At 50.8% G+C, this 25,086-nt stretch overlaps 10 protein-coding genes across 10 annotated transcripts; 5 read left to right on the forward strand and 5 right to left on the reverse strand.

Annotated features, from left to right (window-relative positions):
- Positions 1–277: 277 nt before the first annotated feature.
- On the forward strand, positions 278–1,725 carry N7468_002183 (uncharacterized protein; the record flags this gene model as incomplete). The annotated part of the gene is made up of 2 exons (XM_058471480.1): positions 278–1,257; positions 1,326–1,725. 2 exons carry the CDS (start codon positions 278–280, stop codon positions 1,723–1,725), a joined length of 1,380 nt encoding a protein of 459 aa, XP_058334621.1.
- A 454-nt stretch (positions 1,726–2,179) lies between these two features.
- Positions 2,180–4,016, reverse strand: N7468_002184 (tubulin beta chain; the record flags this gene model as incomplete). Its single annotated transcript, XM_058471481.1, has 9 exons — positions 2,180–2,573; positions 2,626–2,960; positions 3,014–3,153; positions 3,192–3,468; positions 3,533–3,587; positions 3,646–3,687; positions 3,766–3,791; positions 3,870–3,893; positions 4,005–4,016. 9 exons carry the CDS (start codon positions 4,014–4,016, stop codon positions 2,180–2,182), a joined length of 1,305 nt encoding a protein of 434 aa, XP_058334622.1.
- Positions 4,017–4,809: 793 nt separating this feature from the next.
- N7468_002185 (U2 snRNP complex subunit CUS2) lies at positions 4,810–5,971 on the reverse strand (the record flags this gene model as incomplete). Its single annotated transcript, XM_058471482.1, has 4 exons — positions 4,810–5,049; positions 5,110–5,265; positions 5,320–5,826; positions 5,882–5,971. The coding sequence occupies 4 exons, from the start codon at positions 5,969–5,971 to the stop codon at positions 4,810–4,812; spliced, it is 993 nt and encodes a 330-aa protein (XP_058334623.1).
- Positions 5,972–6,922: 951 nt separating this feature from the next.
- Positions 6,923–8,632, reverse strand: N7468_002186 (ammonium permease MEP2; the record flags this gene model as incomplete). The annotated part of the gene is made up of 6 exons (XM_058471483.1): positions 6,923–7,036; positions 7,090–7,321; positions 7,375–8,049; positions 8,109–8,363; positions 8,420–8,484; positions 8,546–8,632. The coding sequence occupies 6 exons, from the start codon at positions 8,630–8,632 to the stop codon at positions 6,923–6,925; spliced, it is 1,428 nt and encodes a 475-aa protein (XP_058334624.1).
- Positions 8,633–11,961: 3,329 nt separating this feature from the next.
- Positions 11,962–15,006, forward strand: sskB (uncharacterized protein; the record flags this gene model as incomplete). The annotated part of the gene is made up of 1 exon (XM_058471484.1): positions 11,962–15,006. One exon carries the CDS (start codon positions 11,962–11,964, stop codon positions 15,004–15,006), a length of 3,045 nt encoding a protein of 1,014 aa, XP_058334625.1.
- Positions 15,007–15,032: 26 nt separating this feature from the next.
- N7468_002188 (mitogen-activated protein kinase kinase kinase) lies at positions 15,033–16,013 on the forward strand (the record flags this gene model as incomplete). The annotated part of the gene is made up of 1 exon (XM_058471485.1): positions 15,033–16,013. One exon carries the CDS (start codon positions 15,033–15,035, stop codon positions 16,011–16,013), a length of 981 nt encoding a protein of 326 aa, XP_058334626.1.
- A 1,063-nt stretch (positions 16,014–17,076) lies between these two features.
- Positions 17,077–18,165, reverse strand: N7468_002189 (GID4/VID24 family protein; the record flags this gene model as incomplete). Its single annotated transcript, XM_058471486.1, has 4 exons — positions 17,077–17,143; positions 17,193–17,749; positions 17,808–18,025; positions 18,078–18,165. The coding sequence occupies 4 exons, from the start codon at positions 18,163–18,165 to the stop codon at positions 17,077–17,079; spliced, it is 930 nt and encodes a 309-aa protein (XP_058334627.1).
- Positions 18,166–18,652: 487 nt separating this feature from the next.
- On the reverse strand, positions 18,653–19,438 carry N7468_002190 (mago nashi family protein; the record flags this gene model as incomplete). The annotated part of the gene is made up of 7 exons (XM_058471487.1): positions 18,653–18,667; positions 18,717–18,842; positions 18,903–18,990; positions 19,047–19,110; positions 19,164–19,259; positions 19,311–19,348; positions 19,404–19,438. The coding sequence occupies 7 exons, from the start codon at positions 19,436–19,438 to the stop codon at positions 18,653–18,655; spliced, it is 462 nt and encodes a 153-aa protein (XP_058334628.1).
- A 360-nt stretch (positions 19,439–19,798) lies between these two features.
- N7468_002191 (coatomer subunit beta) lies at positions 19,799–22,901 on the forward strand (the record flags this gene model as incomplete). Its single annotated transcript, XM_058471488.1, has 5 exons — positions 19,799–20,103; positions 20,178–20,598; positions 20,653–21,042; positions 21,098–22,696; positions 22,737–22,901. 5 exons carry the CDS (start codon positions 19,799–19,801, stop codon positions 22,899–22,901), a joined length of 2,880 nt encoding a protein of 959 aa, XP_058334629.1.
- A 492-nt stretch (positions 22,902–23,393) lies between these two features.
- On the forward strand, positions 23,394–25,026 carry N7468_002192 (uncharacterized protein; the record flags this gene model as incomplete). Its single annotated transcript, XM_058471489.1, has 2 exons — positions 23,394–23,508; positions 23,618–25,026. The coding sequence occupies 2 exons, from the start codon at positions 23,394–23,396 to the stop codon at positions 25,024–25,026; spliced, it is 1,524 nt and encodes a 507-aa protein (XP_058334630.1).
- Positions 25,027–25,086: the final 60 nt, after the last annotated feature.

Here is a 25,086-nt window from a genome sequence, read left to right on the forward strand (position 1 = left end):
ATGTCCACGACGTATAAATCTGCAGAAAACCAACCTTTAATGCATATTCATGAATCCTTCCCCACGACTCCCATCGACGAATTAGAAAAGAAATAAGTCATTATCCCGTGTGCACGGGGTTTTTCCCCACCTACGCAGCGTAAAGAATATTTGAGGGGCCCCCTTTCCATCATACGAGATCCGAAATAAATCTGCCCAGGGCATTTCTCCTGCATGATAGAAGGGTGATTCTGCAGACGCTCCCCCCCTGCCCTATCAGCCCTCCCATATAGCTACGATGGACAACGCCACCACCGTCCTAGCTTCCCAAGCTCAATCACTCACTGAAGCAGCCAAAGTCTTCCTCGACAAGACTCCAAAGCAATGGCTGCCCTACGCTGTAGGCCTATTAGTTGGCTACCCTCTTCTCACCAACGCCCTCCGATATCGACGCCTCCGCAAGCTGCATAAGAAATACCCCTACCCGACCCGCGAATCACTCGCCCAGATGACCGACGATGAGGCCTACGCGATCCAAAAGGAACTCGGTGAGCTCGAGTTCCCCATGGTCTACCTCAAATCGCTGCAATTTGCGCTCTTCAGGGTACCGAACCACCTCAACCCCTCTCTTTCTTCCCCCTCCCCTTCGGCCCGCAACAGAATAAAAGCTAACAACACCCCCTCACGCAAGACCTATGGCATCCCCAGCATCTCCCACGTCCTTACGAAGACCAGCCAGTTCTCCAACCCGGAGACCTCGCTGAAACGCTACACCGACACCAGCGCGCTGATCCAAGAAATGATGGCCCATAACCCGACCTCCCACCGCGCCTTTGTCTCGCTCGCGCGCACCCGCTTCCTGCACAGCGGGTACCGGTCCTCGGGCCGGATCCTCGAGTCCGACATGCTGTACACGCTGGCGCTGTTCGCGCTGCAGCCGGTCCGGTTCGTGAGTAAGTACGAATGGCGTGAGCTGAGTGACCTGGAGCGCTGCGCCATCGGCACGTTCTGGAAGTCGATTGGCGATGCGTTGGGGATCAGCTTTGAGGAGTTACCGTCCGGGAAGACGGGGTTCAAGGACGGGATCCAGTGGCTGGAGGAAGTCGATGCCTGGAGCGAGGTGTATGAGCAGAAGTACATGGTTCCGGACCAGAAGAATCGGGAGACGGCAGATCAGACGACCGATGTGCTGCTTTACATGCTGCCGAAGGCGCTGCATCCGCTCGGGTTGCAGTTTGTGTCGTTTATGATGGACGACCGGCTGCGGAAGGCTATGCTGTACGTGAATCGGTGAATGCGGCGGGAAGGTGGTGGTCTTTGCTGGATGCTGATTTTGGTCTGTTTAGGTATGAGCCGCCGTCGCCTTTTGCGGCGGCTGTATTCGATGGGCTGTTTAAAGTGCGAAAGTTCGTCCTTCGCTACCTGATGCTTCCCAGGCCGTATTTCTTGCGGCTGATTTCGATCACTCCGGAACCGGATGCAAACGATCGCTATTTCTTGACTTCTTGGGAGGCTGCACCGTACTATGTCAAGCCTACTTTCTGGAATCGATGGGGCCCTACTGCCTGGTTTACCTGGATGATGGGCCGGCCAGTTCCTGGTGATGAAGGCGACAAGTATCGCCCAGAGGGTTATCATATTGCCAATATCGGCCCCAGGTACTTTGAAGGCAAAGGACAGAAGGAGGTAGAGAAGCTGATGGAAGAGATGAAGGTGTATCGGACTGGAAAATGTCCGTTCCACTAGGTCCTTCCCTAAGTTCGGTTCGAAACTCGAACACGAGGTGGGTTGTAGGGATGGAAGGGAGTTTCGATTTTTTCTTTTTTTTCATTGGTACATGATGCTACGACTCTTACAAGGATCCCCAAATGTTAAGCTGCGATCTATGATCTTGAAATGATCTTTCCGAGGTGTCTACGTCTAAGGGCTTGATCATAGGATTTTCGAACAGAAATTTAATGATCATTTCGTCGATTTGGTTTTTTTTCCCAGTATGTGCGATTCTGAGTCACAGTAGTCGACAACCACAAGAACACAGAAGCAGGAAATAAGGACAGAATAAAGGGGGTAAATTAGGAGCGCTCAAACAAAATACTTGATTTTGGGTTGTAGGCCCGTCAAGCCGGCCCAAAGGGTAGAGAATGTAAGCTTAGCAAGGGTATTACTGCGAGCAAATCTCAAAAAAGGGAGATTGGCACATCTAGACCTCATCCTCAAGGGGCTCCTCAGCGAGGTACTCCTCCTCGCCCTCGGAGATGGAGGCATCCTGGTACTGCTGGTACTCGGAAACCAAGTCGTTCATGTTGCTCTCAGCCTCAGTGAACTCCATCTCGTCCATACCCTCACCAGTGTACCAGTGCAAGAAAGCCTTGCGACGGAACATAGCAGTGAACTGATCACCGACACGCTTGAAGAGCTCCTGGATGGAGGTGGAGTTACCAACGAAGGTGGCGGCCATGCGGAGACCACGGGGAGGAACGGAGCAAAGAGCGGTCTGGACGTTGTTGGGGATCCACTCAACGAAGTAGCTCTGGTTCTTGTTCTGGATGTTGCGCATCTGGTCCTCAACCTCCTTCATGGAGACCTTACCACGGCTGTGGAGAAGTTAGTAATCTGATGAAACATTAAAGCAGGAGAACAACATACAAGAGGGCAGAGCAGGTCAAGTAGCGACCGTTGCGGAAGTCGGAAGCAGCCATCATGTTCTTGGGGTCGAACATCTGCTGGGTGAGCTCAGGAACGCTGAGCTGGCGGTACTGAGAAGCACCACGGCTGGTCAGGGGAGCAAAGCCGACCATGAAGAAGTGCAGACGAGGGAAGGGAACCATGTTGACAGCTAGCTTGCGGAGGTCGGAGTTGAGCTGACCAGGGAAACGGAGGGAGGTGGTCACACCGGACATGACAGCGGAGACCAGGTGGTTCAGGTCACCGTATGAGGGCTGAGAGAGCTTGAGGGTGCGCATGCAGATGTCGTACAGAGCCTATGAACATCAGTATATTGAATATAGAGCTTGCAAGACAAACAAATCCATACCTCGTTATCAATACAGAAAGTCTCGTCGGAGTGCTCAACGAGCTGGTGAACGGAGAGGGTGGCGTTGTAAGGCTCAACAACGGTGTCGGAGACCTTGGGAGAGGGACGACGGAGAAGGTGGCCATCATACGGTCGGGGAACTCCTCACGAATCTTAGAGATCAAGAGCGTACCCATACCGGCGCCGGTACCACCACCCAGGGAGTGGGTGATCTGGAAACCCTGGAGGCAGTCACAGGACTCAGCCTCACGACGGACAACATCAACAACCTGGTCAACAAGCTCAGCACCCTCGGTGTAGTGACCCTTAGCCCAGTTGTTACCAGCACCAGACTGGCCGAAGACGAAGTTGTCGGGACGGAAGAGCTTGCCGAAAGGACCGGCACGGACAGCGTCCATGGTACCGGGCTCCAGATCAACAAGGACAGAACGGGGAACGTAGCGGTCACCGCTGGCCTAAACGCCAAAATAAAGGTTAGAGCATTGCATTATAGATCCACAAATACCATCATCAACTTACGTGGTTGAAGTAGACGTTCATACGCTCCAGCTGGAGGTCGGAGGCACCGGTGAAGCTAAGAAAAAACATATCAGACTGCCATTCATAAGGATTTCATCATTTTCGAAACTTACTGGCCATCTCCGTCAAGGCCGTGCTCACTAGCAATCTGCTGCCTGTAAGTCAATTAGCATTGTGTTCGTTGGGAAGCATCAATTGATATTCTTGCGGAGGGGAGTTGGATGGGCACGTACCAGAAAGCGGCACCGATTTGGTTACCCTATAACGATAATTTGTTTAGTGCCCCAGAATCCTCATATCATGCTTGATTGATGCGTTCAGTTCAGGTTCGACTTACACACTGGCCGGTTTGGAGGTGGACCTATATGTGAAAAGTTGAAGATTAGCATAGTCCAGAACAGGTGGGGGTTCGTTCAGGGGCAAGTCAACAAAGACGCGTCCGAGAAGCGGTATTGGGGCATTGAAGACGCACAATCTCACGCATATTGATGGTTGGATGGGGATGGACCAGGTAGAGATTTCTCAGAAGACGGAGAGGTTAAATGACCAAGGGTCAGGGAGTTGGGAAAGGAGAAAGAGGTTGAGCGGTGTGTGTGCGTGGGGATCAACAACATCTCTTTTAGTCTCAGGGGGGGGGAGATCGCCCAATCAGGCCTAGTGGGCATCACGGGACCTGTGGGCGAACCCGAAGGAGCGAACCACTGTTTTGGCGTGGTCCCATGGTAATCCCCATACACTATTTAATACCCTAGTAAATGTAAACACGAGCTAGCCCTCTCTCGTATATTGGACTCAGGAGGTAAAAGCTACAGTAAAAGGAAGGCAATCCATGAGATCAATGATCTAATGATTATATCTTTTGTCAAAGCTAATGTTTAAAAGCTGGTCCGAGCAGACGTGAACCCACTAGTCTAGTCTCACATGGCGAGACACGTCCAAGTTACGAGTATATTTGGGTAATGGATTTGCAACATATAGTACAGTACGAGACGTCAGCAAAGGCTAGCAAATGTGGCTAAATTGGCTTTGACAGCGCGTCATATCACCCGAGATTAATAAAGCTACCTGGCAGCCTCGACCTTCACAGATGCTACACATCCATAGTTTGCGAGGGATTCCTACACGTCGGATATGTTAAATTCTCTATTAGTACGGCGAAAGTAATAGGAGTAGTGACTTTCTCGGTTTCAATTCTTCATCGCCCTTGCCAGTAAGCGAAATTATCGTACAGGTTTTTAGAATCATAATTTGCTGAGCTCTAATAGAGGTTAAAATGTTCAATTGTCTTCACCATCCTCAACCCCAGCACCCTCGGTCTCGGACCCCTTGTCCTCCCCCTCCAGCCAGTCGCCAAACCGGTCCATGCGACTGGCCTCAGTTTCGTCAGCACCCTCCACGCCGTACTTCGCAATCATTTCATCCTTATCGCGGCGGTCACCAGACTGACGGAATTTCTCTCGACCAGTCTTGATGTACGCCTGGACGCGGGTGCCACCAAACCACCGGCCGTCCATTAGCTATCACGATGCGTTAGAGTAAAAACGGCAAGGTGATTTGACAATATCGAAAGAACTTACCTTCACACACTCTTGGGCAGACTCCCCATCTGCGAACCGAACGCTCACTACACCGTCGGCCTCTTTGTCATAAAGTGTAACGTTTGTCACCTCGCCGAGCTTGCTGCACTCCTCCTGAATATCTTCTGTGATATCGAGGATAGCGGCGGGATCATCCTACTACTTCATCAGATCAATGTGGAAAATGCTTGGAATGGAGGATAGACTGACCTTCAGCTCATCCAAAGTGAACATGTGCTTCAGGATGACAACTTTCCCGGGGCGCGTGGGTTTGGGAACAGTTGGCTCGGGCTCATCATCACTCCAATCATTCAATTTGCTCATCATTCTCTGAGCATGCTCCGCTCTCTTCTGCTTGTCTTTCTTGCTCGTCTCGGTTGGCGCGTCTTTCTGGCGCTTATACGAGTAATCGGCAGGTTGCACGTTCATCATCTGCGCAGAACCGGGACCGCCGAACCGAAACTCGGTCTCGTGGAGCATTTGACAGGCCAAAGAAACTGACTCCGGTCGAAAGTAGACCACGAGCGCTTCACCTTTGAAATTTCCAGCATCATCTTCGTACATCTTGATTCGGGGGGCACCGGTTTCCAGTTCTTCCGCGATAATGCCATATTTGCGGAAGACTTCGCAGATTTCGTCCTTGGTGGCATCAAGGGGGAGATTCGTGACGTAGACAGCGGTGTTCTCTCGTGGCTTACTGGGCTTCGCAGAATCACCCTGGAATGCGGAAATTAGCAAAACAAGGCGCGCCGTATTTTCGAAGTTTACATACACTATGCTTGCGTTTCTTGCTATGGCCCTCGGCAGGCTTAGCGGGGCCTGCAGGGCTTGCAGGGTTTGCGGGTGGTTGAGTCGAGTCCATCATGCGCTTTTGATAGACTGGTCAGTGCTGGGGAGGGGAAAGAAGAGAGAACAGGATGTAGGGAGAGTTGCCCCGCGGCTTTGTGTTTTTTGTGGATTTCATCACAGATCATTCTCACCACAACCCAAGGTTCATGGCGAGTACAACACGCAGCCAATGGCCTGAAAAGCAGGTGGGAATTTCATGACACATACTAGCCAGATCCAGTGGTTGAGATTCAAGTTCCACACGAAGCCTTGCCGCGTGGATTCTTGTGGTTGTATCTACCGTGTGGCTTAGAGGCAGAGGATAAGGAGAAAGCGAGGCCCAGGGTCGACAGGAAGATCGTCAGGAACAAGGGTAAGACTTAGTGCGGCATAGACCGTCCAGAACAATCTTGACAGCCACGTTCAAAGACCTGCAGTGTCGTTTCTGAAAATCCCTCTAGGGTGATTAGTTGTACCTGAGAAATCGAGAAGGACAATCGAGGATTGTTCCACACTCGGAACTGGATGAGCAAGAGAGCTGAGGCCCTCTAGGTTTTCACTCAGGCGATATGAAACAAGCTTGCAAATAGTTGGCGAGTACACCATCGCGGAAGTGGAGCACAACTGTGGAGAAGGCGGTAAGTCACATGCAGGTCACGTTGGTAAAAGCGTCTATGAATAAGCTTCGGTCACGTGATTGAGATAAACACACGGGGATATGGCCACGTCTTGTCTGCAGCTTTAGTCTATGCTACTTGAAGCCTCCTGGGGTCCCAATGTAGAATTTTCTCTCCATATGAGGAACATGCTGGGAACTTTATCATGAATATCATCAGGCATAGAAATTCCAGAATGGAAGCAGGCTAATTTTTCACAAAATTTGGTCCAAATATCTAAAGAAAAAGGTATCATCCTCAACCCCCCCCATGGCCAAAGTAAAGAAAAGTATTATAGTAAGTAAAAAGAATGTCGGCATTGAAAACAATTATGCCTTGGTGTTAACAAACTGGTCTCCGGTGGGAGAGACAGTGCGCTTGGAACCAACGTCACTGCCTTCCACGCCATTGACAATATCACGGCGGACTTCAACATAGTCATACTGTGTCATATGTTAGCGAGAGGCTCTGTGTGATGAGAGAGAAAGGGACTTACAGCAAATTCGCCAATCTCGGCATCGTCAATACCCATGATCTCATCCTCTTCGTTGGCACGGAGGCTCAAGCCTGGGATGAGGTTGAGAATGAAGAGGATAATGCAAGTTCCGAAGAAAGAATAGGCAGCTCCAGAAACAGAGTCAGCAAGCTGGTAGCCAAGCTGGATATAGTGGTGGTTGATCCAGCCACCGTCGATTACAGTAGCGCCGTCGAGATGTGCAATGTAGTCACTGAAGAAATGTTAGTATAATCTTTGATCCACAATCCCGTCTGAGGAACATACGCAGCAAAAAGTCCAGTAAGAAGGTTCCCGACCAGACCACCGACAGCGTGGACAGCGAAGATATCCAAAGCATCGTCAACACGAAGAAGGAACTTGAGCTTGGTGGCATAGTTGCAGGCAACAGCACCGACGACACCGAAGATGAAAGCGGCCCAAGGGGTGACAAAACCAGATCCGGGGGTGATCGCAACAAGGCCAGCAATCACGCCAGAGCAGAATCCGACAGTAGACCACTTGCGCTCGAGGCGGTAGTCAAGAAGACACCAGGTGACACCACCAACAGAAGCGGCAAGGTTGGTCACGACGGCTGCCATCACAGCACGAAGGTTAGCAGCTAGGGCAGAACCGGCATTGAAACCGAACCATCCAACCCATAGAAAAACAGTGCCGATGACGACGTGAGTGACGTTGTGAGGGCGGTAGTTGAGCTCATGGGTTCCGTGTCCGCGACGCTTGCCCAGCATCAGAGAGTATGCCAGAGCGGCACAACCGGACGAGATATGCACGGGCGTTCCACCAGCAAAATCCAAACCGCCAAGCTTGAAGACCCATCCAGAGGGGTTCCATGTCCAGCAAGCAATCGGGTCATAGATGATGGTAGTCCAGATAAACATGAAAACGACGCAGGGCAGCATGCGGCCACGTTCGGCAATCGCACCGGCGGCGAGGGCAACGCTAGTTATTGTTAGAGCCGAGGGGAATTGGATATAATAGCGTCGAGGATTCCAACTCACGTAATAGCTGCGAACATCCCCTGGAAAATACAGAAGAGAATATCTGGCACCTTGTCACCTCCAACAGATGGCGCAGCCAGGACGCCCTTCAACCCAAAGTTGTTCAGGTCACCAATATATTTTCCAGCCGTGTGAGAGAATGCAAGGGAATAACCCCAGAAGAACCATTGGAAGGTTACGACACCGACTGACATGATCGATAGCCAGATGAGAGACAGAGCAGACTTGCGACGAGCCAGTCCTGAATAGAAGAAGCTGAAAGGCCGAGTGTCAGCAGTGGTTCATACCAGGGTCCCCTAATGTATCCTTACCCGACTCCAGGAATCATGAGCAGCACGAGCGCTGATGAGGTGATAACCCAGGCGATATCGCCAGGCTGTATGCATTGTTAGCCTTTTGTTAACTCCATAGCTCAATTGTCCAGAGAGCAGCCCTACAGTGTAGAACACGTTAAGATCCTCAGTCAACGAGTTACCGCCGGTTCCGGTTGCGGAGCCATTGTAGGCTACTGGGTAAGCAGACATTCTGAATCTGAGAACAGAAATCAGATCCCACTAATGACAGGGTCGAATAACCCTGAGGGAGGGGGTGAAGGAGAGATAGGTCCCTAAGTCAGTGATAAGAGCGGCTCTATTGAGACAGGTCGAAAGGGCTGGTTTATAACCCACTTCGAAGGAGAGGGATACAAAAGTACAACAAGAGCGATAGATCAAGGGATGCAGGGAAGGGCTAATAATTTAAATGGCGAGACGCGCTAGCCCGGTGCCGGAGGTATCAATGGAGAACTCCACAGTCAGACGCCAGATAGTCAAAAGATCCTAGCGGCGATAGTGGGGAGAAGATGATGGTCATCGTAATTGCTAGTGTGATTTATCAAAACCACGGTAATCTCAGCCAAAAGCCTCTCGCTCCACTAAAGCCGGACTAGATGGCTGTTTCCCCAGGGCGCTATCCGGGCAATTACGGATCTTGCGTCTATTCTCCGGGTTCTAGATAATCCATGGAAGCCACTTCGTTCCATCATTATGCGAGACGCATAACACAGGCAATCCTGTCCTACTTGATCCCCCAAGGTATCGATTGATGTAATAGGGTGATCGAACCGCTGTGGGTTCGTTTGCAGGCGGGAAACCACCTCGACGTCTTGCCAAGACAGCGTCAGCTCGCTTCGTCGATAAACAGGGGGGGGTAGCTCCGTACTGCGGAAAGAAATGATTAGACTGATTAGGTTTGTAGTGACATACTCGGGAGGATAATGGAAATTCATCCACAGTCCAGCCTCAAATGAAGTGATCCAGCGTTGCGACTGGCTGTAGATATGAAGTTGAACGATTAGCCAATCAGCGCCCACCTGTTATCTCAACCATGCCCGTACTAAAATAGCCTAGCATTCCAGAACAACCAACACTAACGTCTTTACATGGGACGGAAGACCTTAGGAATCTTCCATTCTTCGTTCAGAGGCGTCATTTACATAGGGAGTACGGAGTAGTTTCAACTGGCTTCCAGAGCCCAAATAGCAATGACAGACCAGTATGAGGCTCCTTGTCAGACCTGAAGTGCTGGCCAATCAGAGCGCGTCTACGTCTAAATTAGAACCTGCTTATCACCTCCATTTCGTTCGTTTCCCATGGGTCTTGGCACCGGTTCAGTTTTCTTTTTCGGCCGGCTTTCTTTGCCTCGTTCACGGAGTACCTTCAGGACAGCTAGCGCCTCTGACGACACCTTTTTCGAGACGATCAGAATCTTTTTATTTTTCTCTCCACCAGGGATCTTGTTTCAATCATTTGCCCAACCCTACCGGATAGGGATAGGGGCTCTGTAGAAGGTTCACAAGCGCAGTCCCGAAATTTACGCCAGCATACTCCATATCCGCTGATCGATGCCGTCCCGCCCAAATAAGCAAAGCATGCTCCGTGCTCCGTACAGGCCCCAAGTGAAACGCCGGTGCGCCAAAGCAGGTACAATAACTAGTTGGACGCATGGGGCAATAGTCCAGAGTTCGCCAAGCGCAGATAAGCCTTTTGTCTGTTATTGGCTGTGGAGTCTCAGGGTATCCCGTCCTAATACGGGTTTCTTCGGGGCTTCTAGCTTTCCTCCCACGGTTTCTAGGCCTTGGTCTTTTGTGTTTTGCCTCCGTGGTTCGCTCAAGTAATAGTAGTATGGTACATCAGCTACTGCTATCCAGAGAGGCTATTGTATCCCTAGACCCTGGACATCCGGCTCTTAAGCAGTCAAGCCAAGTCTAGCTCAGATACGGCTCATTTCTTCTGGAGCGCCACGGCCCAATAGCTATTACTTTAGCCCTGGTTCAGGACTGCATCTTCTTGTGTAAAGGTCTCACTAGCCAAGATGTTGCCTCTACTACGCAGTAGGATCAGCTGGAGAGCCATGGATATTATGTTAGGCTTGTCAGCCTCCTTAGTCATGCGGCGATTGCTCCGTTTCAATAGCTAGAGGCTTTAAATTGTCGCAACATCAACTTGTGAATTTTAATTCCAAATACTAGTATAATCAACTCGTATGTTGCCTGGTTTTTTCAAAAATGCAAACTTAGAAAGACAGCAATGAGGGATCGAGCACTAACTTGAAAGTCTACAGCCTCAGCCGCTGCAAATCATTACAATTAACAACTAATGTCGTTTCAAACTGGGCCCACACGACTCTGTAAATTAGGCGTCCAATTGTCCCTGCCCCTGCAACCCGCCCATTGCAGCTATCAGGGCTCTTGGCATTATTGGAAGTCCGGCGGAGGATTTTAATACCTCCTGAACCCTGTCACTCCTGAACCCCTTCCCCTTTTCGACCAAGCGCAATAAGCGCAGCGAATCTGCTTTTCTCCGCGGCGTTTGCCCGGAAGAAGCTTCTTTCCATTATCAAACTCAAATTTCGATAGTAGTTAAAGGTTGGTCGAATTTCTCTCCTCTTTCGACGGTCGAAAAGTACAAGCTATCCTCTAACGCATCGGCCATCGTTTCTGTGCCTTGTCTACGAGTCTCTCCTGTAGACTGCACGGATTCGGAGTCGCCTTCGCGTTCAAGTATAACCTGGAACTATACTTAAGAGTGCATGAAAAGCCCTGGTGATGTACACACATGAGGACTCTAGAAATGCGGCTGCCTAGAATGCAGTTGTACCGCAGCTTTCTTCAGACCGACATCTCTCAACATTCGTGTCGATTTTTTTCGCCTGGGATCTCGCGAGTCTCTTCGGGTCAATTTTGCATCTACGAATATGCATTCTGGGTTATACTCAATCTGGTACCAAGCTTGGGTTTCTCCGAGTCTCTATTACAGTAGTAGGACTGCTATGGTGTGGCTAGTGCCAGGGAACTGTATACTTCCCGGGCCTCGAAGGGCCTGAACGTCATTGGTGGATCAACAACCGTGATTTTGTTGCGTCAGCCTATAATCTGATCTAGTAATGCGTGTAGATTCGGAATCAAAATTTGAATCGAGTGCCATTTTAATATCTGGGAGTTTGGGTAGGAATTTGTGAGCTGTGAGTGCGACAGCTTGTATGTTCAGGACGTGGGTAAGCTAAGAAATATTTACATCCTGGGGTTTTTCATTTGCCCGCATGACTAGAGCCGGGAAATCGTCAACAACATCAAGATAGATGCTGATTAGATCCTACATAAGACGCCGACTTTCCAAGGCTACACAAAGATGGAAAACGAACGGGCGATCAGTGAGGAGCAACACAGCGTGACATGGACAAGCACGAAAAACCGGGATGGTCCCGGAAAAGAGAGGATCTTATTGGCCCACCGCCGCCACGCACCGCCACACGGCCCCTATCACTTCGAGCTTCATTCCCATTGCCAGAACTTTCTTGCATCATTCGGCCCACCATGGAGCACCCCGACATTGTCAGCCATGACTCTGATGGCTCGGGCTCCTCAGATGAATTCCCTCAGTACCCCTTGATCGAGAATCAGGCCTTCGGAGATACCTTCGGAGGACAGATCCCAACTCCCGCGACCACGATCACCTCGTCCCCTCCGCAATCGTCCCTGCCTCCATGGCCCAATAACTCGACCACCCGGCCCCGTGGCGCTAGTGTTGGGGCTTCTTCTGTACTCGACAAGTCCGATGGTCTTGCGATGGCGGCTGATCCACGTCTACAACGCCCATCCGGCCCGGCAAGAACGCCATCCAACACATACGCGCCGCAACGGCGGCCACCGCAATATATCAGTCTCCAGAACGACCGTCAACGATCATCCTCCACTAAGCGCGGGCCACGAAGAGATCCGAACGCCCAGTATCGAGCACAGGAAAAAGCCTATGTGCAACGGATACGTGCCAACCCTCAAGCCTGGCACCATCACTTCAATGACGCGCAATCAAACAGCATGCTTGTCGCTGACGCTGATCTCGAGGACCCGTCCCCATCCTCTGAGGCGCCGTTTGATGACGACGCTTACGACCCGGATACGCAGCTGTTCCTCCCTGATGATAATCTTCCTACCACAGAGGAACTCCGCCACCCGAAAAATCAAGAACGATTAGAATGGCATTCGATGCTGGCATCTGTCTTGAAAGGTGACGTTATCAAACAGGAGAAGATCCGGTTGCTAGGCTCTTCAGAAGGAAAGCGAACAGCCGATTTGAGCCAGGCACTTTGGGCGGGCGTGAGAGCCAGGACGTGTGGACGAAGTCTCGCTCTTCAGTGGAAGCTCATCGAAGATGGCCGCCGTCAGCTGGGTCCTATGATCGAAAGCATCATCAACTTCCAGATCAAAGGCGAAACAGAAATCGGCAAGCCGCCTGGGCAACAGGTAGAAGATATCGTGGCCACTATTGAGCGCTGCGAGTCCCTTTACTCCAGTTATAGGGAGCTGGAGTCTGCCAATCCGCGTGCAGCGTCAGAGGAGTTCCGTTCGAGTTGTGAGGCGATATTCGCGTGGCACAATATTACCGCTCTTATTAGTACTGAGCTAGCTGTGCTCCAGAACTGGGTCGGTAACGAGGCTCTGGATTTTAGCCAGCCCAGAGAAAACTCCGACCGGAGTGATTTATCTGATGATACATCATTCCTGGATCGGATCATGAAAGAGGACGGCTTGAAGACTCTACAAAGTGAAGTCGGCGATGACCGTGGAGGTAGCATGCTTATAGGTATTGGTGAGGTGATCCGTAAGGCGAAAAGCACCCTCATCGAAAACTCCGAGGCTTTTGCTACCAGGCACCTGCCGCCATACATCGAGGAGCTTCTGATTCTGATCAACTTCCCATCGCGTCTGATCCAAGAGATTATCCGAGTTCGTCTGTCCTACGCTAAGAACATGAAGGATCCCGCGCAACAGTCTTCTATCCTGTTGGATCAGATGATCACCCAGTTTCAAATTCTGATGCGAGTTGCTGTCGAGATCAAACAACGCTATCTCGTTATTTCGATGCCCGAGCCTGGCTGGGATCTACCGCCTTGCGTTGACGAGAACTTCGATTCCGTCGTTTTGGATGCGATGAAGTACTACTTCAGACTTTTAAACTGGAAACTGAATGCCAACAAGAATACATTCAAAGAGGCTGAGATCCTGGAGCAGGAATGGGAATATTCCTATGAGATCGGCAGACAGCTTGAAAGCGGTGATATTGAGGTGGCGGAGCAGTTCAGTGCTTTGACTGCCAAATCTTTGCAACGACTCACGATCCATTTCGAACGCGAACTAGTTCCAAGAGCCAATGAGACGGTCGCCGATATGGACAAACGATACAAGAGCATATTGGACTCAACGCGAATTCGCCAACGGAAGCTTTATCGATTCTCGAGATTCTTATGCCAGTTGTTTGAAAACGCCACCGAGTACAACTTTACTACTGACATCGCATACGAGTTCTTTGAGGCCCTTCTGATCTCAGACCACTTCCTCGTCACGTCGCCCAACTCGATTGGACAAAAGGGCGTCTACTTGATTGCCCACCCCTCCCTTTGGAACCGCCCTACCGATATACAAGCCATCTTGGCAACCTCCTTCCGAGAAGACGATGTCGACCAAGAGAACCCTCTCATTCCATATGTTCTCGTCATTCGTCCCGAGAAGCCTCTCGCCTGGGCCGGAAAGGAGATGCAGGTGAAAATAATTGAACAGCCCACTGACATCCGACTTGGGAAATTACGGCTCGTGGTTGAAGGCATGCAGGACCGTCTACAGAATGCACGTGCTGAGCTGGCCCATCTTACCGGCATCCAACTCGACATGGCGATTGAGCAGCGTGCCAATCTTGGCCGGGTCAATGTCGAGTTGAACAAGATCAAGAAGATCTCTTTCAAACTGTCTATGGCAATCATGGATAGTGTGGCTGTCATTAAAAACCAGTTGCGTGAGACGACATGGGAGAACAATGACCTCGTCCAAGCTTGTTATGCATTTGCCACTGAATTCGGTAAACGGTCCTCCAACTATGTCGATGCGAACAGGCGTTCTATGAACAGCGCTCGCTTGGTCGAACTTGCACTTGATTGGGTCTCTTTCATCTGTGATGATTGTGATGCTGCTGATAGGAAGACCTTCAAATGGGCGGTCGCTGCGCTTGAGTTTGCAATGGCCATTACATCTAGCCGGCATCTGCTTTCGCTGGATGCAGAGCAATTCAGTCAGTTGAGACTGAAGGTTGCAGGTTGCATGTCGCTTCTCATCTCTCATTTCGATATTATGGGTGCTCGTTCTTCGCTCGCAGCCCAGGCAGAGAAACAACGCATGGAAGAGAGGGCAGGTGCCCGAAAGCTTGGTTCCGGTCGTGTTCTAAGCGACGAAGAGGCCTCTAGGCTCGTTCGCGAGACTCGGCACGCTAAGGTGATGGAGATTGAAGAGGCACGAGTGGAAGAAGATGGCAAGCGACGGGCCCTAGCCGAGTTTTGGAAGGATCGAATGAAGCGGATCGGTCCTTGACAGTATTGTCATCTTCTGCCACAAACATGACGCTTCGCTGGCAGCAAGGCCAGTTCATTGGAGGTGGTACTTTCGGCTCCGTTTACGTTGCTATCAATCTTGATAGCAATTATTTGATGGCAGTCAAGGAGATTCGCCTGCAAGATCCCCAGTTGATCCCCAAGATCGCCCAACAAATCCGAGATGAAATGGGCGTCCTCGAAGTGTTAGATCATCCTAACATCGTGTCGTATCACGGTATTGAAGTCCATCGCGATAAGGTCTATATTTTCATGGAGTACTGCTCCGGTGGATCGCTCGCGAGTCTGCTCGAACATGGTCGCATCGAAGACGAAACTGTGATCATGGTCTACGCACTCCAGCTTCTGGAAGGTCTCACCTATCTTCACCAGGCCAGCATCGTGCACCGAGACATCAAACCCGAGAACATCCTGCTTGATCATAACGGCATCATCAAGTACGTGGATTTTGGTGCGGCGAAGATCATCGCTCGATCAGGGCGCACTGTCGCCCCAGGAGATGCCCCACCCGGCTCTGTTGGAAAAGAACCCGTCGGCAACCAACGAGGCAAAAACCAGAAGACCACCACGGGTACCCCGATGTACATGTCGCCCGAAGTTATCCGTGGTGATACTTCCGACCTTGTCGACCGTCAAGGCGCCGTCGATATTTGGTCCCTTGGCTGTGTGATTCTGGAAATGGCCACTGGCCGTCGGCCATGGTCTACACTCGATAATGAGTGGGCAATCATGTACAACATTGCCCAAGGCAACCAGCCTGTGCTTCCTACACGCGACCAGCTCAGCGATATGGGAATTGATTTCCTGGCTCGTTGCTTCGAGTGTGATCCTCTCCGACGTCCGACCGCCGCCGAGCTCCTTCAGCACGAATGGATTGTTTCTATTCGTCAACAGGTGGTCGTGGAGCCTCCAACCCCTGGCAGCGATGTTGGCAGCAGCTACAGCAGCTCGGGCTCCACTTCTCGCCAGAACTCAGCATACCTTTGATTTGGTTTTCCCTGCTTACATTCATCTTCCCTTTTCTACGGGTCTTCTCCAACCCCTTCAATCATTATCGTTATAGTGCTGAGATTTGAGATCTTTCCCCATGCTATTCTCATCACACTCGCTCGGTCTCGGCTTGACGTACACACCCTCAAAACGATATCGCATGTGATACCCCCCTTCTCGACTACCTTTTACCTTCGTTGATGTTGCGCTTATTCACTCGTCATTATGCCGATCGTGCGATCATTCTAACATTTATACATGTTTCTACGACACGTACACGAAGTCCAGCCATATCTTTCCATTTCCAGTTATGTTTTTTTAGTGTGGTGTTGGTTTCTTGCATGGTTCAGCTTTAGGGCATGGAAAGGGAACACTCGAACAATTTTCAAATCTGAAATTGCGTTACGTGCATATAGGTGTTTTGGTATATCGGAATCTTAGGCGTGTACCGACAATTTACGTATTTTCTTGCACTCAAAACTTGGCTAGTATATATAATATAATCGTGGATATGCGAAAGAGTACAAGTAGAAGGCCCAGTAAAGAGTGGTTGTTAAGATTTCATTTCAGTATTCCAGCTCTGATCATCCATCCAAAAAATGCACGTCACAAACAATAAGTCCAAAGATATGGCGGATAATGTTAAAGAAAATTATTGTAAAAGAAAGAGAAAAATAACTGAGAAAACGAGAAACTGATAGTGATCCAAGATTCGCCGGAGAAAAGAGAACGCCATAGTCGTGAGGCATGAGATGAGGTACAATTTGAGCTGTCGAGTGCAATTCTGCTGGCGAGAGCAGAGGGGTATATGAATCGGGATCCTCGAAATCCCATAAGATCATTTCGTGTTGCCGGTATTGGCTAGGAAGAAGGCGGGTGGGAGGTTGAGCGGGAGATAGGACGCGCTTGGAAAAGATTCGATCGTGGGTATGGATACCGATCAAGGTTACTTGAAATAAGGCATCAGAATAGATAGGTGATATGGAGGGGAGAATTGGCATCCAAATGATTGGCCAAGCGGTTGGGAGATGGCGCCAGCTGTCGAACTCGCCGCGTGTACTTAGCGGAATTCAATTGCTGGCGCACATCCATGATCCTCGACATGCTTGAGCTCGAGTTGTTGAAATCTGAGACGGATTAGAAACGAATGCATGAATAATATACATCAACACACACGCAACAAGCATGCTAGGGACAAGTTGAAATGGAACATTGGACACGTACCGTTCGCTCTTGGCATGGAAGTAAACGCCGCTAACAGAACCTTGTATCTGATTGAAACAGATGTAATAGAAGCCTTCAAAGCTAGCGCCAGAGATGGTTCGCACCCGATGGTCGGGAACAAGGAAGTATTCTTTCCACCGCATGAAAACGTGCTCACGCTGGGCAAAATTACGATATGTGAAATCGGTCTTTTTCGCCTGCTTGGCCAGCGGTTTCCAGGCTGGAAACCGAGACCAGTGATGGATGTCCGTCTTCTCGTTGGCACCCCATTCCTCGTTCCGAGTTTGGAAGGTATGCTTTGTGCCAATTATTTCACCTTCGAAAAATGTCGTCAGGGTTGGATGATCTTCGGTGAGGCCTTGAATACGCAAGTAGCCGCAGAGATAGGACTCGGCCATGTCCACGTGTTTGATCTCTACATCCACATTGTAGACTTGGCGGTCCGATTGCTGAGTCCCGACGAATCTACTTCCGGAGCGAAGGAAAGACGAGGAATGATTTGGGAGAAGCTGATGCGAGTGTCAATTGGAAGTGGATAGCAGATAAGCAAGGCGGGGAAAACCTTACCCGAACGTTGGAAAATTCGTAGCGAAGGGATGAGTTGGGACGCGTCACAGGGTATCGGCCACGGGCGCATGAGTCTGTTGGAGAGCTCGACCTCGCAGGGCCCGTGTCCTCATCTACAGCCATCTTCCTCTCCACCGGGTCGGTCGCCATCAAACCAGTGCCATCGTCGGAACGACTCAGCACGGATGGAGCAGTAGCACTCTCAGGGGAAAGGACATCTTCTAAGGAGTCAACAACGGGGTCGTCGGCTTCGGGGGGAATCTCTCCAACGTGCAGGACGATCAAGTTCCGGGGGACAGGTGCGAGTGGAGATCACCTCGGCGATCGAGTTTGGCTGGTTGTCACTCGGGGTCGGCATTAGGGATGAGGGATTAAGGAAGGAGAGCAGACATCGGATCACGTCCAGAGTTCAAAGGGTGCTCACCAACCAAAGAACTCGAGGGAAGGAAAAGGGAAGAAAGGAGAGGAACAAAGGGTTGAGTTTAAGGCCTTTTGCCCGGGGGGCGGACAAGAGAAGCGTCTGGGCTCATTTTGAGGGTCATGCGAGCGCGGGGGAGGCGTTCTGGCCTGAGGCAAACACATACGTCAGGCACCAAATCGGGAACTGGCGCTTGCGGCGCTTGTACCTTTTTATTTTACGGGTGAGCTCGGTTGTGAATTTCTATTAGAATCTTCTTTGCATCGTCCAGCTAGAGTTCGTAGTGCATTTTACTGTGTAAATCATTAGGGGTGAGTCCTCTATTTCAGAAGGATTCCACATTCCCGGGCCCATTAACGCCCGGTATCATTAATCAAGAGAGAGCTCGGCTGTTTCACGTCCTCGCCACGGCCCTTCCGTAAAGGGTTTAGATGGGTTTGATCTGTGAAGGGGTTAGAACTGTCTTCAGCCATTGATCACAGGTCTCATACTTTGAAGTGAAGAGAAATCAGGGAGAAGATGATTGCTTTGAGGTCTTGAGAGAGGTAGTAGAACACGCGCAGGCCTTCGGGGTCTGATGATTCGGCCACGTCGACCAGTGAGCCGATTTTGGCGGTCTGACAGCAAGAGAGGGCGGTTAGTACAAGCGCCTACTGTTTGGCGACAGTGTGTCATACCTCAAAAGAGATGTGTTCACTGCCTAGCCGGATCTCCAGCTCCTGGCGCCCATCCTTGTTCTTTTGTGGCCATTTTGAGTCGTCCTCCCTGGGCATTGTTAGCGTATCCCAGGCGCATAAGCGCGACAAACCGGGGCGACGCACTTGACGATCTCGCTATCTTTGATAATGCGCTTAACCTCCTCGATTACTGCCGAGCTAACACACACTGATATCACGTTAGAGCTGGTAATTCTGTCGCCGCAGGTGTCCCGCACTCACTCTCTTTGCGAATCAGAGAGTCATTGCGGTAGTTCGAGTTGTTGGCATATCGTACGGCGGCGCTGTTGCCATCGGGAAGGCTGCGGATGTCGAACTCTGCGTCCCTGTTAGTGCGGGTTCCAATGCTAGCTTGGTAGAGGGACCAACCTAGAAACTCATGTCCGAACCGCCCAGAGTGACCTGAGCTGCAGAGCTGTCAGCAGCCGAGGAAATCCGGGCCCACAAGTCATCTCATCTTACTAGTAACGCAGGTAGAAGCTCTCGTTTGCCGACATTTTGGTGGTAGAGCAAAGATCGATAGATTCAAGCCTGAGTGTCGCGACAGTGAAAGGCGGGCAGAAAAGTGGGGCTTAGTCATCCACACAGAACGGGGCAAAGAGCCAGGTTGATGTATTCCCATCCCCCATCGTGCATCCCCAAGCCTACGAGTCCATGATTTACAGGTCGGCGAGGGGTGTTACTGGAAGGATCTAATTGAGTCTTTTTGACATTGACCGGAACTCCTGTGCCTGGGAGTTGATCTACGGTACGTCCGTCGTGGGGCTGTGTACTGTGCTAGGTGTCCCCAAAACATTCCTCCCGAACTGACAAGTTGCAGCTCCCTTTCCCCTCCGTCGCCTTCAATTCCACCCAGCATGGCGTCGTACCTTGAAAACACCTACAGTGTTGTCCACCTGGACAACACGGCCGACCAGCCTACCCTCCAGGAGCTGCGTCTGCAGCTGGAGAAGGGCAATGATGAAACCAAGATGGAGACGATGCGCACAATTGTGTCAATCATGCTGAACGGCAACCCCATGCCTGACCTGCTAATGCATATCATCCGATTTGTTATGCCTTCAAAAAGCAAGCCTCTGAAGAAATTGCTCTATTTCTACTATGAGATCTGTCCCAAGCACGACTCGAGCGGCCGCTTGAAGCAGGAGATGATCTTGGTCTGGTGAGTTGGTCTCAAGCCTCAATTCGGGCTCGGCTGCCATTGGACTTGGAAACTGACCCATTTTCTCCTAAAAGTAACGGTATTCGCAACGACTTGCAACACCCCAACGAGTACATTCGTGGAAACACCCTTCGATTCCTGACCAAGCTGCGCGAACCCGAACTCCTTGAGCCCCTCCTTTCTTCAGCCCGTTCCTGTCTGGAGCACCGCCATGCTTATGTGCGCAAGAACGCCGCATGGGCTGTTGCTTCTATTTTCCAGCACTCCGAGTCCCTCATTCCCGATGCCCCTGAGCTTCTCCAGACTTTCCTCGAGTCAGAAACTGACAGCACCTGCAAGCGCAATGCCTTCGCCGCTCTCATGTCCATCAGCCACCAGAAGGCTCTTGAGTTTCTTGCAACAACTTTTGACACCATTCCAAACACCGATGAATTGCTCCAGTTGGCCGAGTTGGAGTTCTTGCGAAAGGATGCGGTCCAGAATTCGCAGAACAAGGTGGGTTACAGAAACAGAATGTCTGGCTTTGGAGGGGAGACTGACCTGGAATAGTCACGGTATCTCAAACTTATGCTGGAACTCCTCGATGCGTCCACTAGCACTGTTGTCTACGAGGCAGCGACTTCGTTGACTGCCCTAACCAGTAACCCAGTTGCTGTGAAGGCTGCCGCTGGCAAATTGATCGAGCTTGCCATTCGTGAGGCTGATAACAACGTTAAGCTCATTGTTCTGGATCGCGTTGATCAGCTCCGTATCCGTAATGAGGGCGTTTTGGATGACCTCACCATGGAGATTCTACGAGTCCTCTCTAGCCCCGACATTGACGTTCGGAGAAAGGCTCTTGGCATTGCTTTGGAGATGGTCTCGAGCAAGAATGTCGAAGAAATTGTCATGCTTCTTAAGAAAGAGCTTGGCAAGACTGTGGATGAGCAGTATGAACAGGTATGAAGAAACCCATTTATGTGCAAGCTTTTGGCAAATCTAACTTTTCCAATAGAACAGCGAATACCGCCAACTCTTGGTGCAATCAATACATACTTGTGCCATTAAATTTTCAGAGATTGCAGCCAGCGTGGTCGACCTGCTGATGGACTTCATTGCTGACTTCAACAACAACTCTGCCGTGGATGTTATCTCATTCGTCAAGGAAGTCGTTGAGAAGTTCCCAGATCTGCGTGGAGCTATTGTGGATCGGTTGGTCTCGACCCTTAGCGAAGTTCGCGCGGGTAAGGTCTACCGTGGTGTGCTTTGGGTGGTCGGAGAGTACTCTCTGGAAGAGAAGGATATCCGTGAGGCCTGGAAAAAGATTCGTGCTAGTCTTGGTGAGATCCCTATCCTAGCTTCCGAGCAACGCTTGCTCGAAGAGACTCCTACCGATGAGGCTCTTCTCCAGGAGCAAGCCAATGGTCACAAGTCTGCCCCCAGCGGTTCTCGCAAGGTCCTGGCAGATGGCACCTACGCTACAGAGAGCGCTCTGACCAGCCAGTCGGCGGCTGCTGCTCGGCTTGAAGCTGTTAAGGCTGCTCAGAAGCCACCCCTCCGCCAGCTTATTCTTGATGGCGACTATTATCTCTCCACCGTGCTTTCTTCCACTCTTACCAAGCTCGTCATGCGCCACTCCGAGGTCTCGCAGGATGCCGCCCGTACTAACGCCCTTCGCGCTGAGGCTATGCTCATCATGATTTCAATCTTGCGTGTTGGTCAATCCCACTTTGTCAAGGCTCCCATCGATGAGGACTCTGTCGACCGTATCATGACCTGTGTCCGTTCTTTGGCCGAGTTCTCCGAGAAGAAGGAAATCGAAACCACCTTCCTCGAAGATACCCGCAAGGCTTTCCGCGCTATGGTCCAGGTTGAGGATAAGAAAAGAGCTGCCCAGGAGGCTGAGGAGAAGGCGAAGACTGCTGTTCAAATCGATGATGCCATCCCTATTCGCCAGTTCACCAAGAAAAACACTGTTGACGGCGCCGAAGAGATTGAGCTTGATCTCGTTAAGGCCACCGGTGGTGATTCTGTTGTTGAGAATGTCTCCTCCAAGCTCAGCCGGGTGGTCCAACTGACCGGTTTCTCCGATTCTGTCTACGCCGAGGCTTACGTTACAGTACACCAGTTCGACATTGTATTGGACGTCCTGTTGGTGAACCAGACCACCGAGACCCTGCAAAATCTGTCCGTTGAATTTGCGACTTTGGGCGACCTCAAGGTTGTTGAGCGGCCCTCCACCCACAACCTGGGCCCTCGTGACTTCTTGAATGTCCAGGCCACCGTCAAGGTATCCTCCACTGATACTGGTGTTATCTTTGGCAACATTATCTACGACGGTGCCAGCTCCACTGAGACCCACGTTGTCATCCTTAATGATATCCACGCCGACATTATGGACTACATCCAGCCTGCTCACTGCACAGAGACTCAATTCCGGACTATGTGGACCGAGTTCGAGTGGGAGAACAAGGTCAACATCAACTCCAAGGCTAAGACCCTGCGGGAGTTCCTCAAGCAACTTATGGAGAGCACCAACATGTCCTGCTTGACTCCAGAGGCTTCTCTCAAGGGTGACTGCCGATTCCTGAGTGCCAATCTTTATGCTCGCAGTGTATTCGGTAGGTTCAATTTCCCACCCCTTTTACTACGAGCTATTTACTAATTTCGTGACAGGCGAGGATGCGTTGGCCAACCTGAGCATTGAAAAAGAGGGTGATGATGGCCCAATTACTGGATTTGTTCGGATTAGAAGTCGCTCGCAAGGCCTGGCGCTGAGCTTGGGCTCCTTGAAGGGCCTTAAGGCTGCGACGGCGTAAGTAAATTTGGTTTCTTCTTTGATGCAAGCGAGCTACAGTCTATACGATGAATCTTTTTTGTTCTATCTTTTTTCCTTTCCCTCCCCCTTCTCACCTTTCTCTTTTTGTTTTCTTTAAAGTCCTGCCCCCGTGACAAATCTGGGGATGAGTCGAAAATAGATAATGGTTCCTGGCTAAAGAATTTCCAGTAAGATGTATTAGTAGGCTGTCGGATCATAGCAATTACAGCCCATTGAATGAATGTGAAGCCTAAACCACTCCTACTGTAAGACTCAGAATCAGCTGACCGTTGTGGTGACAGTTTATCATAGTGATTATCGTGGGTTTCAAGTAGGCCAAGGGCTGTACATAAAGCTCTTGTTACACCGCATAGTAGATCCGAGTCCGTGCGTGGGGCCCCAGGAAACCGGAACGCGACGGGATGTTGATCGTCCTTCATATATCGTTAGCTCTCCCAAAACACCTCTCCTCCTGATGCCCTAGTTCATCCTGATGTCTACCTCCGACTACCAAGAACTGCCCGGTACGCAGGCCCCGCACGATTCAAGCGTGGTGGTAGACAAGTCCGTGTCGCTCACCCTGGGCAGTGACTCGCTAGTGATTATTGGTATGGCGTCCTCGTCCAACTTATGCAGGTACAGGTTTGCTAAAGACTCGCAGATGATCGCCGCCCTAAAACAGACCGCAAATGTTGCGGCTTGTTGAAGTCAAGTAAGCTCCCAGCTCCCTTCTGGCGGTCTACAACCCATTGGATGTCACTGTCCGTTGCACTGGATCTAATCGTGTGTCGCGTGCAGAGTCAAAGTCCAATACCACCCATGCGATCTCGCTCTACAACGTCCTCGACGCTGAAGTGACCCCCTCCGAACTCGTAATCACCTATGCCGTGCCCTCGTCGAAGAACGACGTTGTCGTTACTGCCCTCCGGTACCCCGTTCCCGTGAAAGAGAGGCCCGCCGTTGAAGCGTGGGCCCAGACGCTATTGAATGTCGCATATGGCAATGCCCAGCAGAGAAAGCGGCTGAAGGTCTTGGTGAATCCGTTTGGTGGAAAGGGAACCGCTGCCAGCTTGTATCAGAAATACGCGGCGCCCATCTTCGCCGCCGCCCGATGTCATGTGGACGTCCAGAACACCGAGCACAGAGGACACGCCATCGAAATCGCGAAGAATCTAGACATTAATCTCTATGATGCAATCGTCACCTGTTCTGGCGATGGTTTGCCGTATGAAGTGTTCAATGGCTTAGGAGAACGGCCTAATGCTCGCGAGGCTTTAGCCAAGATCGCTTTGGCGCCGCTGCCCTGTGGCTCGGGCAATGGCATTACCTGGAACTGCCTAGGCACAGGAAGTGTATCCGTTGCCGCATTGGCTATTGTCAAAGGACTGCGAACCCCGTTGGACCTGATCTCTGTTACGCAGAAGGGTACTCGTACTCTGTCATTCCTCTCGCAATCCTTTGGAATTGTCGCCGATTGTGATCTCGGCACAGATAACATCCGCTGGATGGGCGCTGCGCGCTTTACATATGGTTTCTTGGTCCGCCTGTTGTCCAGCACGATCTACCCTTGCAGCCTATCAATTAAGACAGAAATTGGTGATAAAAAGGCTATCAAGGAACACTACGCCAAATTTGCATCTCGAGAATTCGACCCTGCTCTTGATGCGCCCCGTATTGCGGCAGCACAACAGTCGCCTGCGCTTCCAGACTTGAAGTATGGCACGGTATCTGATGATCTTCCGACCGACTGGGAAATTGTCCCTGGTGAAAATATTGGAAACTTCTATGCAGGCAACATGGCTATTATGACCAAGGATACGAACTTCTTCCCCGCATCGCTTCCGAACGATGGGCTCATGGATATCGTCACTATTGACGGGAACATTGGTCGTGCGACCTCACTCAAGATGATGAACGAAGTCTCCACAGGAGGCTTCTTTGGCTTGCCAGATGTCTACATCCGCAAGGCCACTGCGTTCCGCCTCGTTCCTCACGAAAAGGAAGGCTATATCAGTATTGATGGCGAGTCGGTGCCTTTTGAAGCCTTCCAATGTGAAATCCACCAAGGCCTGGGCACAGTCCTGACCAAGTCTGGAGTCATATATGAGGCTGAAGGTCCAAAGTGATCGGAGGAACACCACCTTCGTGTATGATATCATTTTTGCGCTGGGGTTCTATTGATTTTC

This window comes from Penicillium chermesinum (assembly GCF_028974085.1).
Source record: "Penicillium chermesinum strain IBT 19713 chromosome Unknown utg000002l:1.0-5270490.0:1.0-5274688.0, whole genome shotgun sequence".
NCBI classification, from domain to species: domain Eukaryota; kingdom Fungi; phylum Ascomycota; class Eurotiomycetes; order Eurotiales; family Aspergillaceae; genus Penicillium; species Penicillium chermesinum.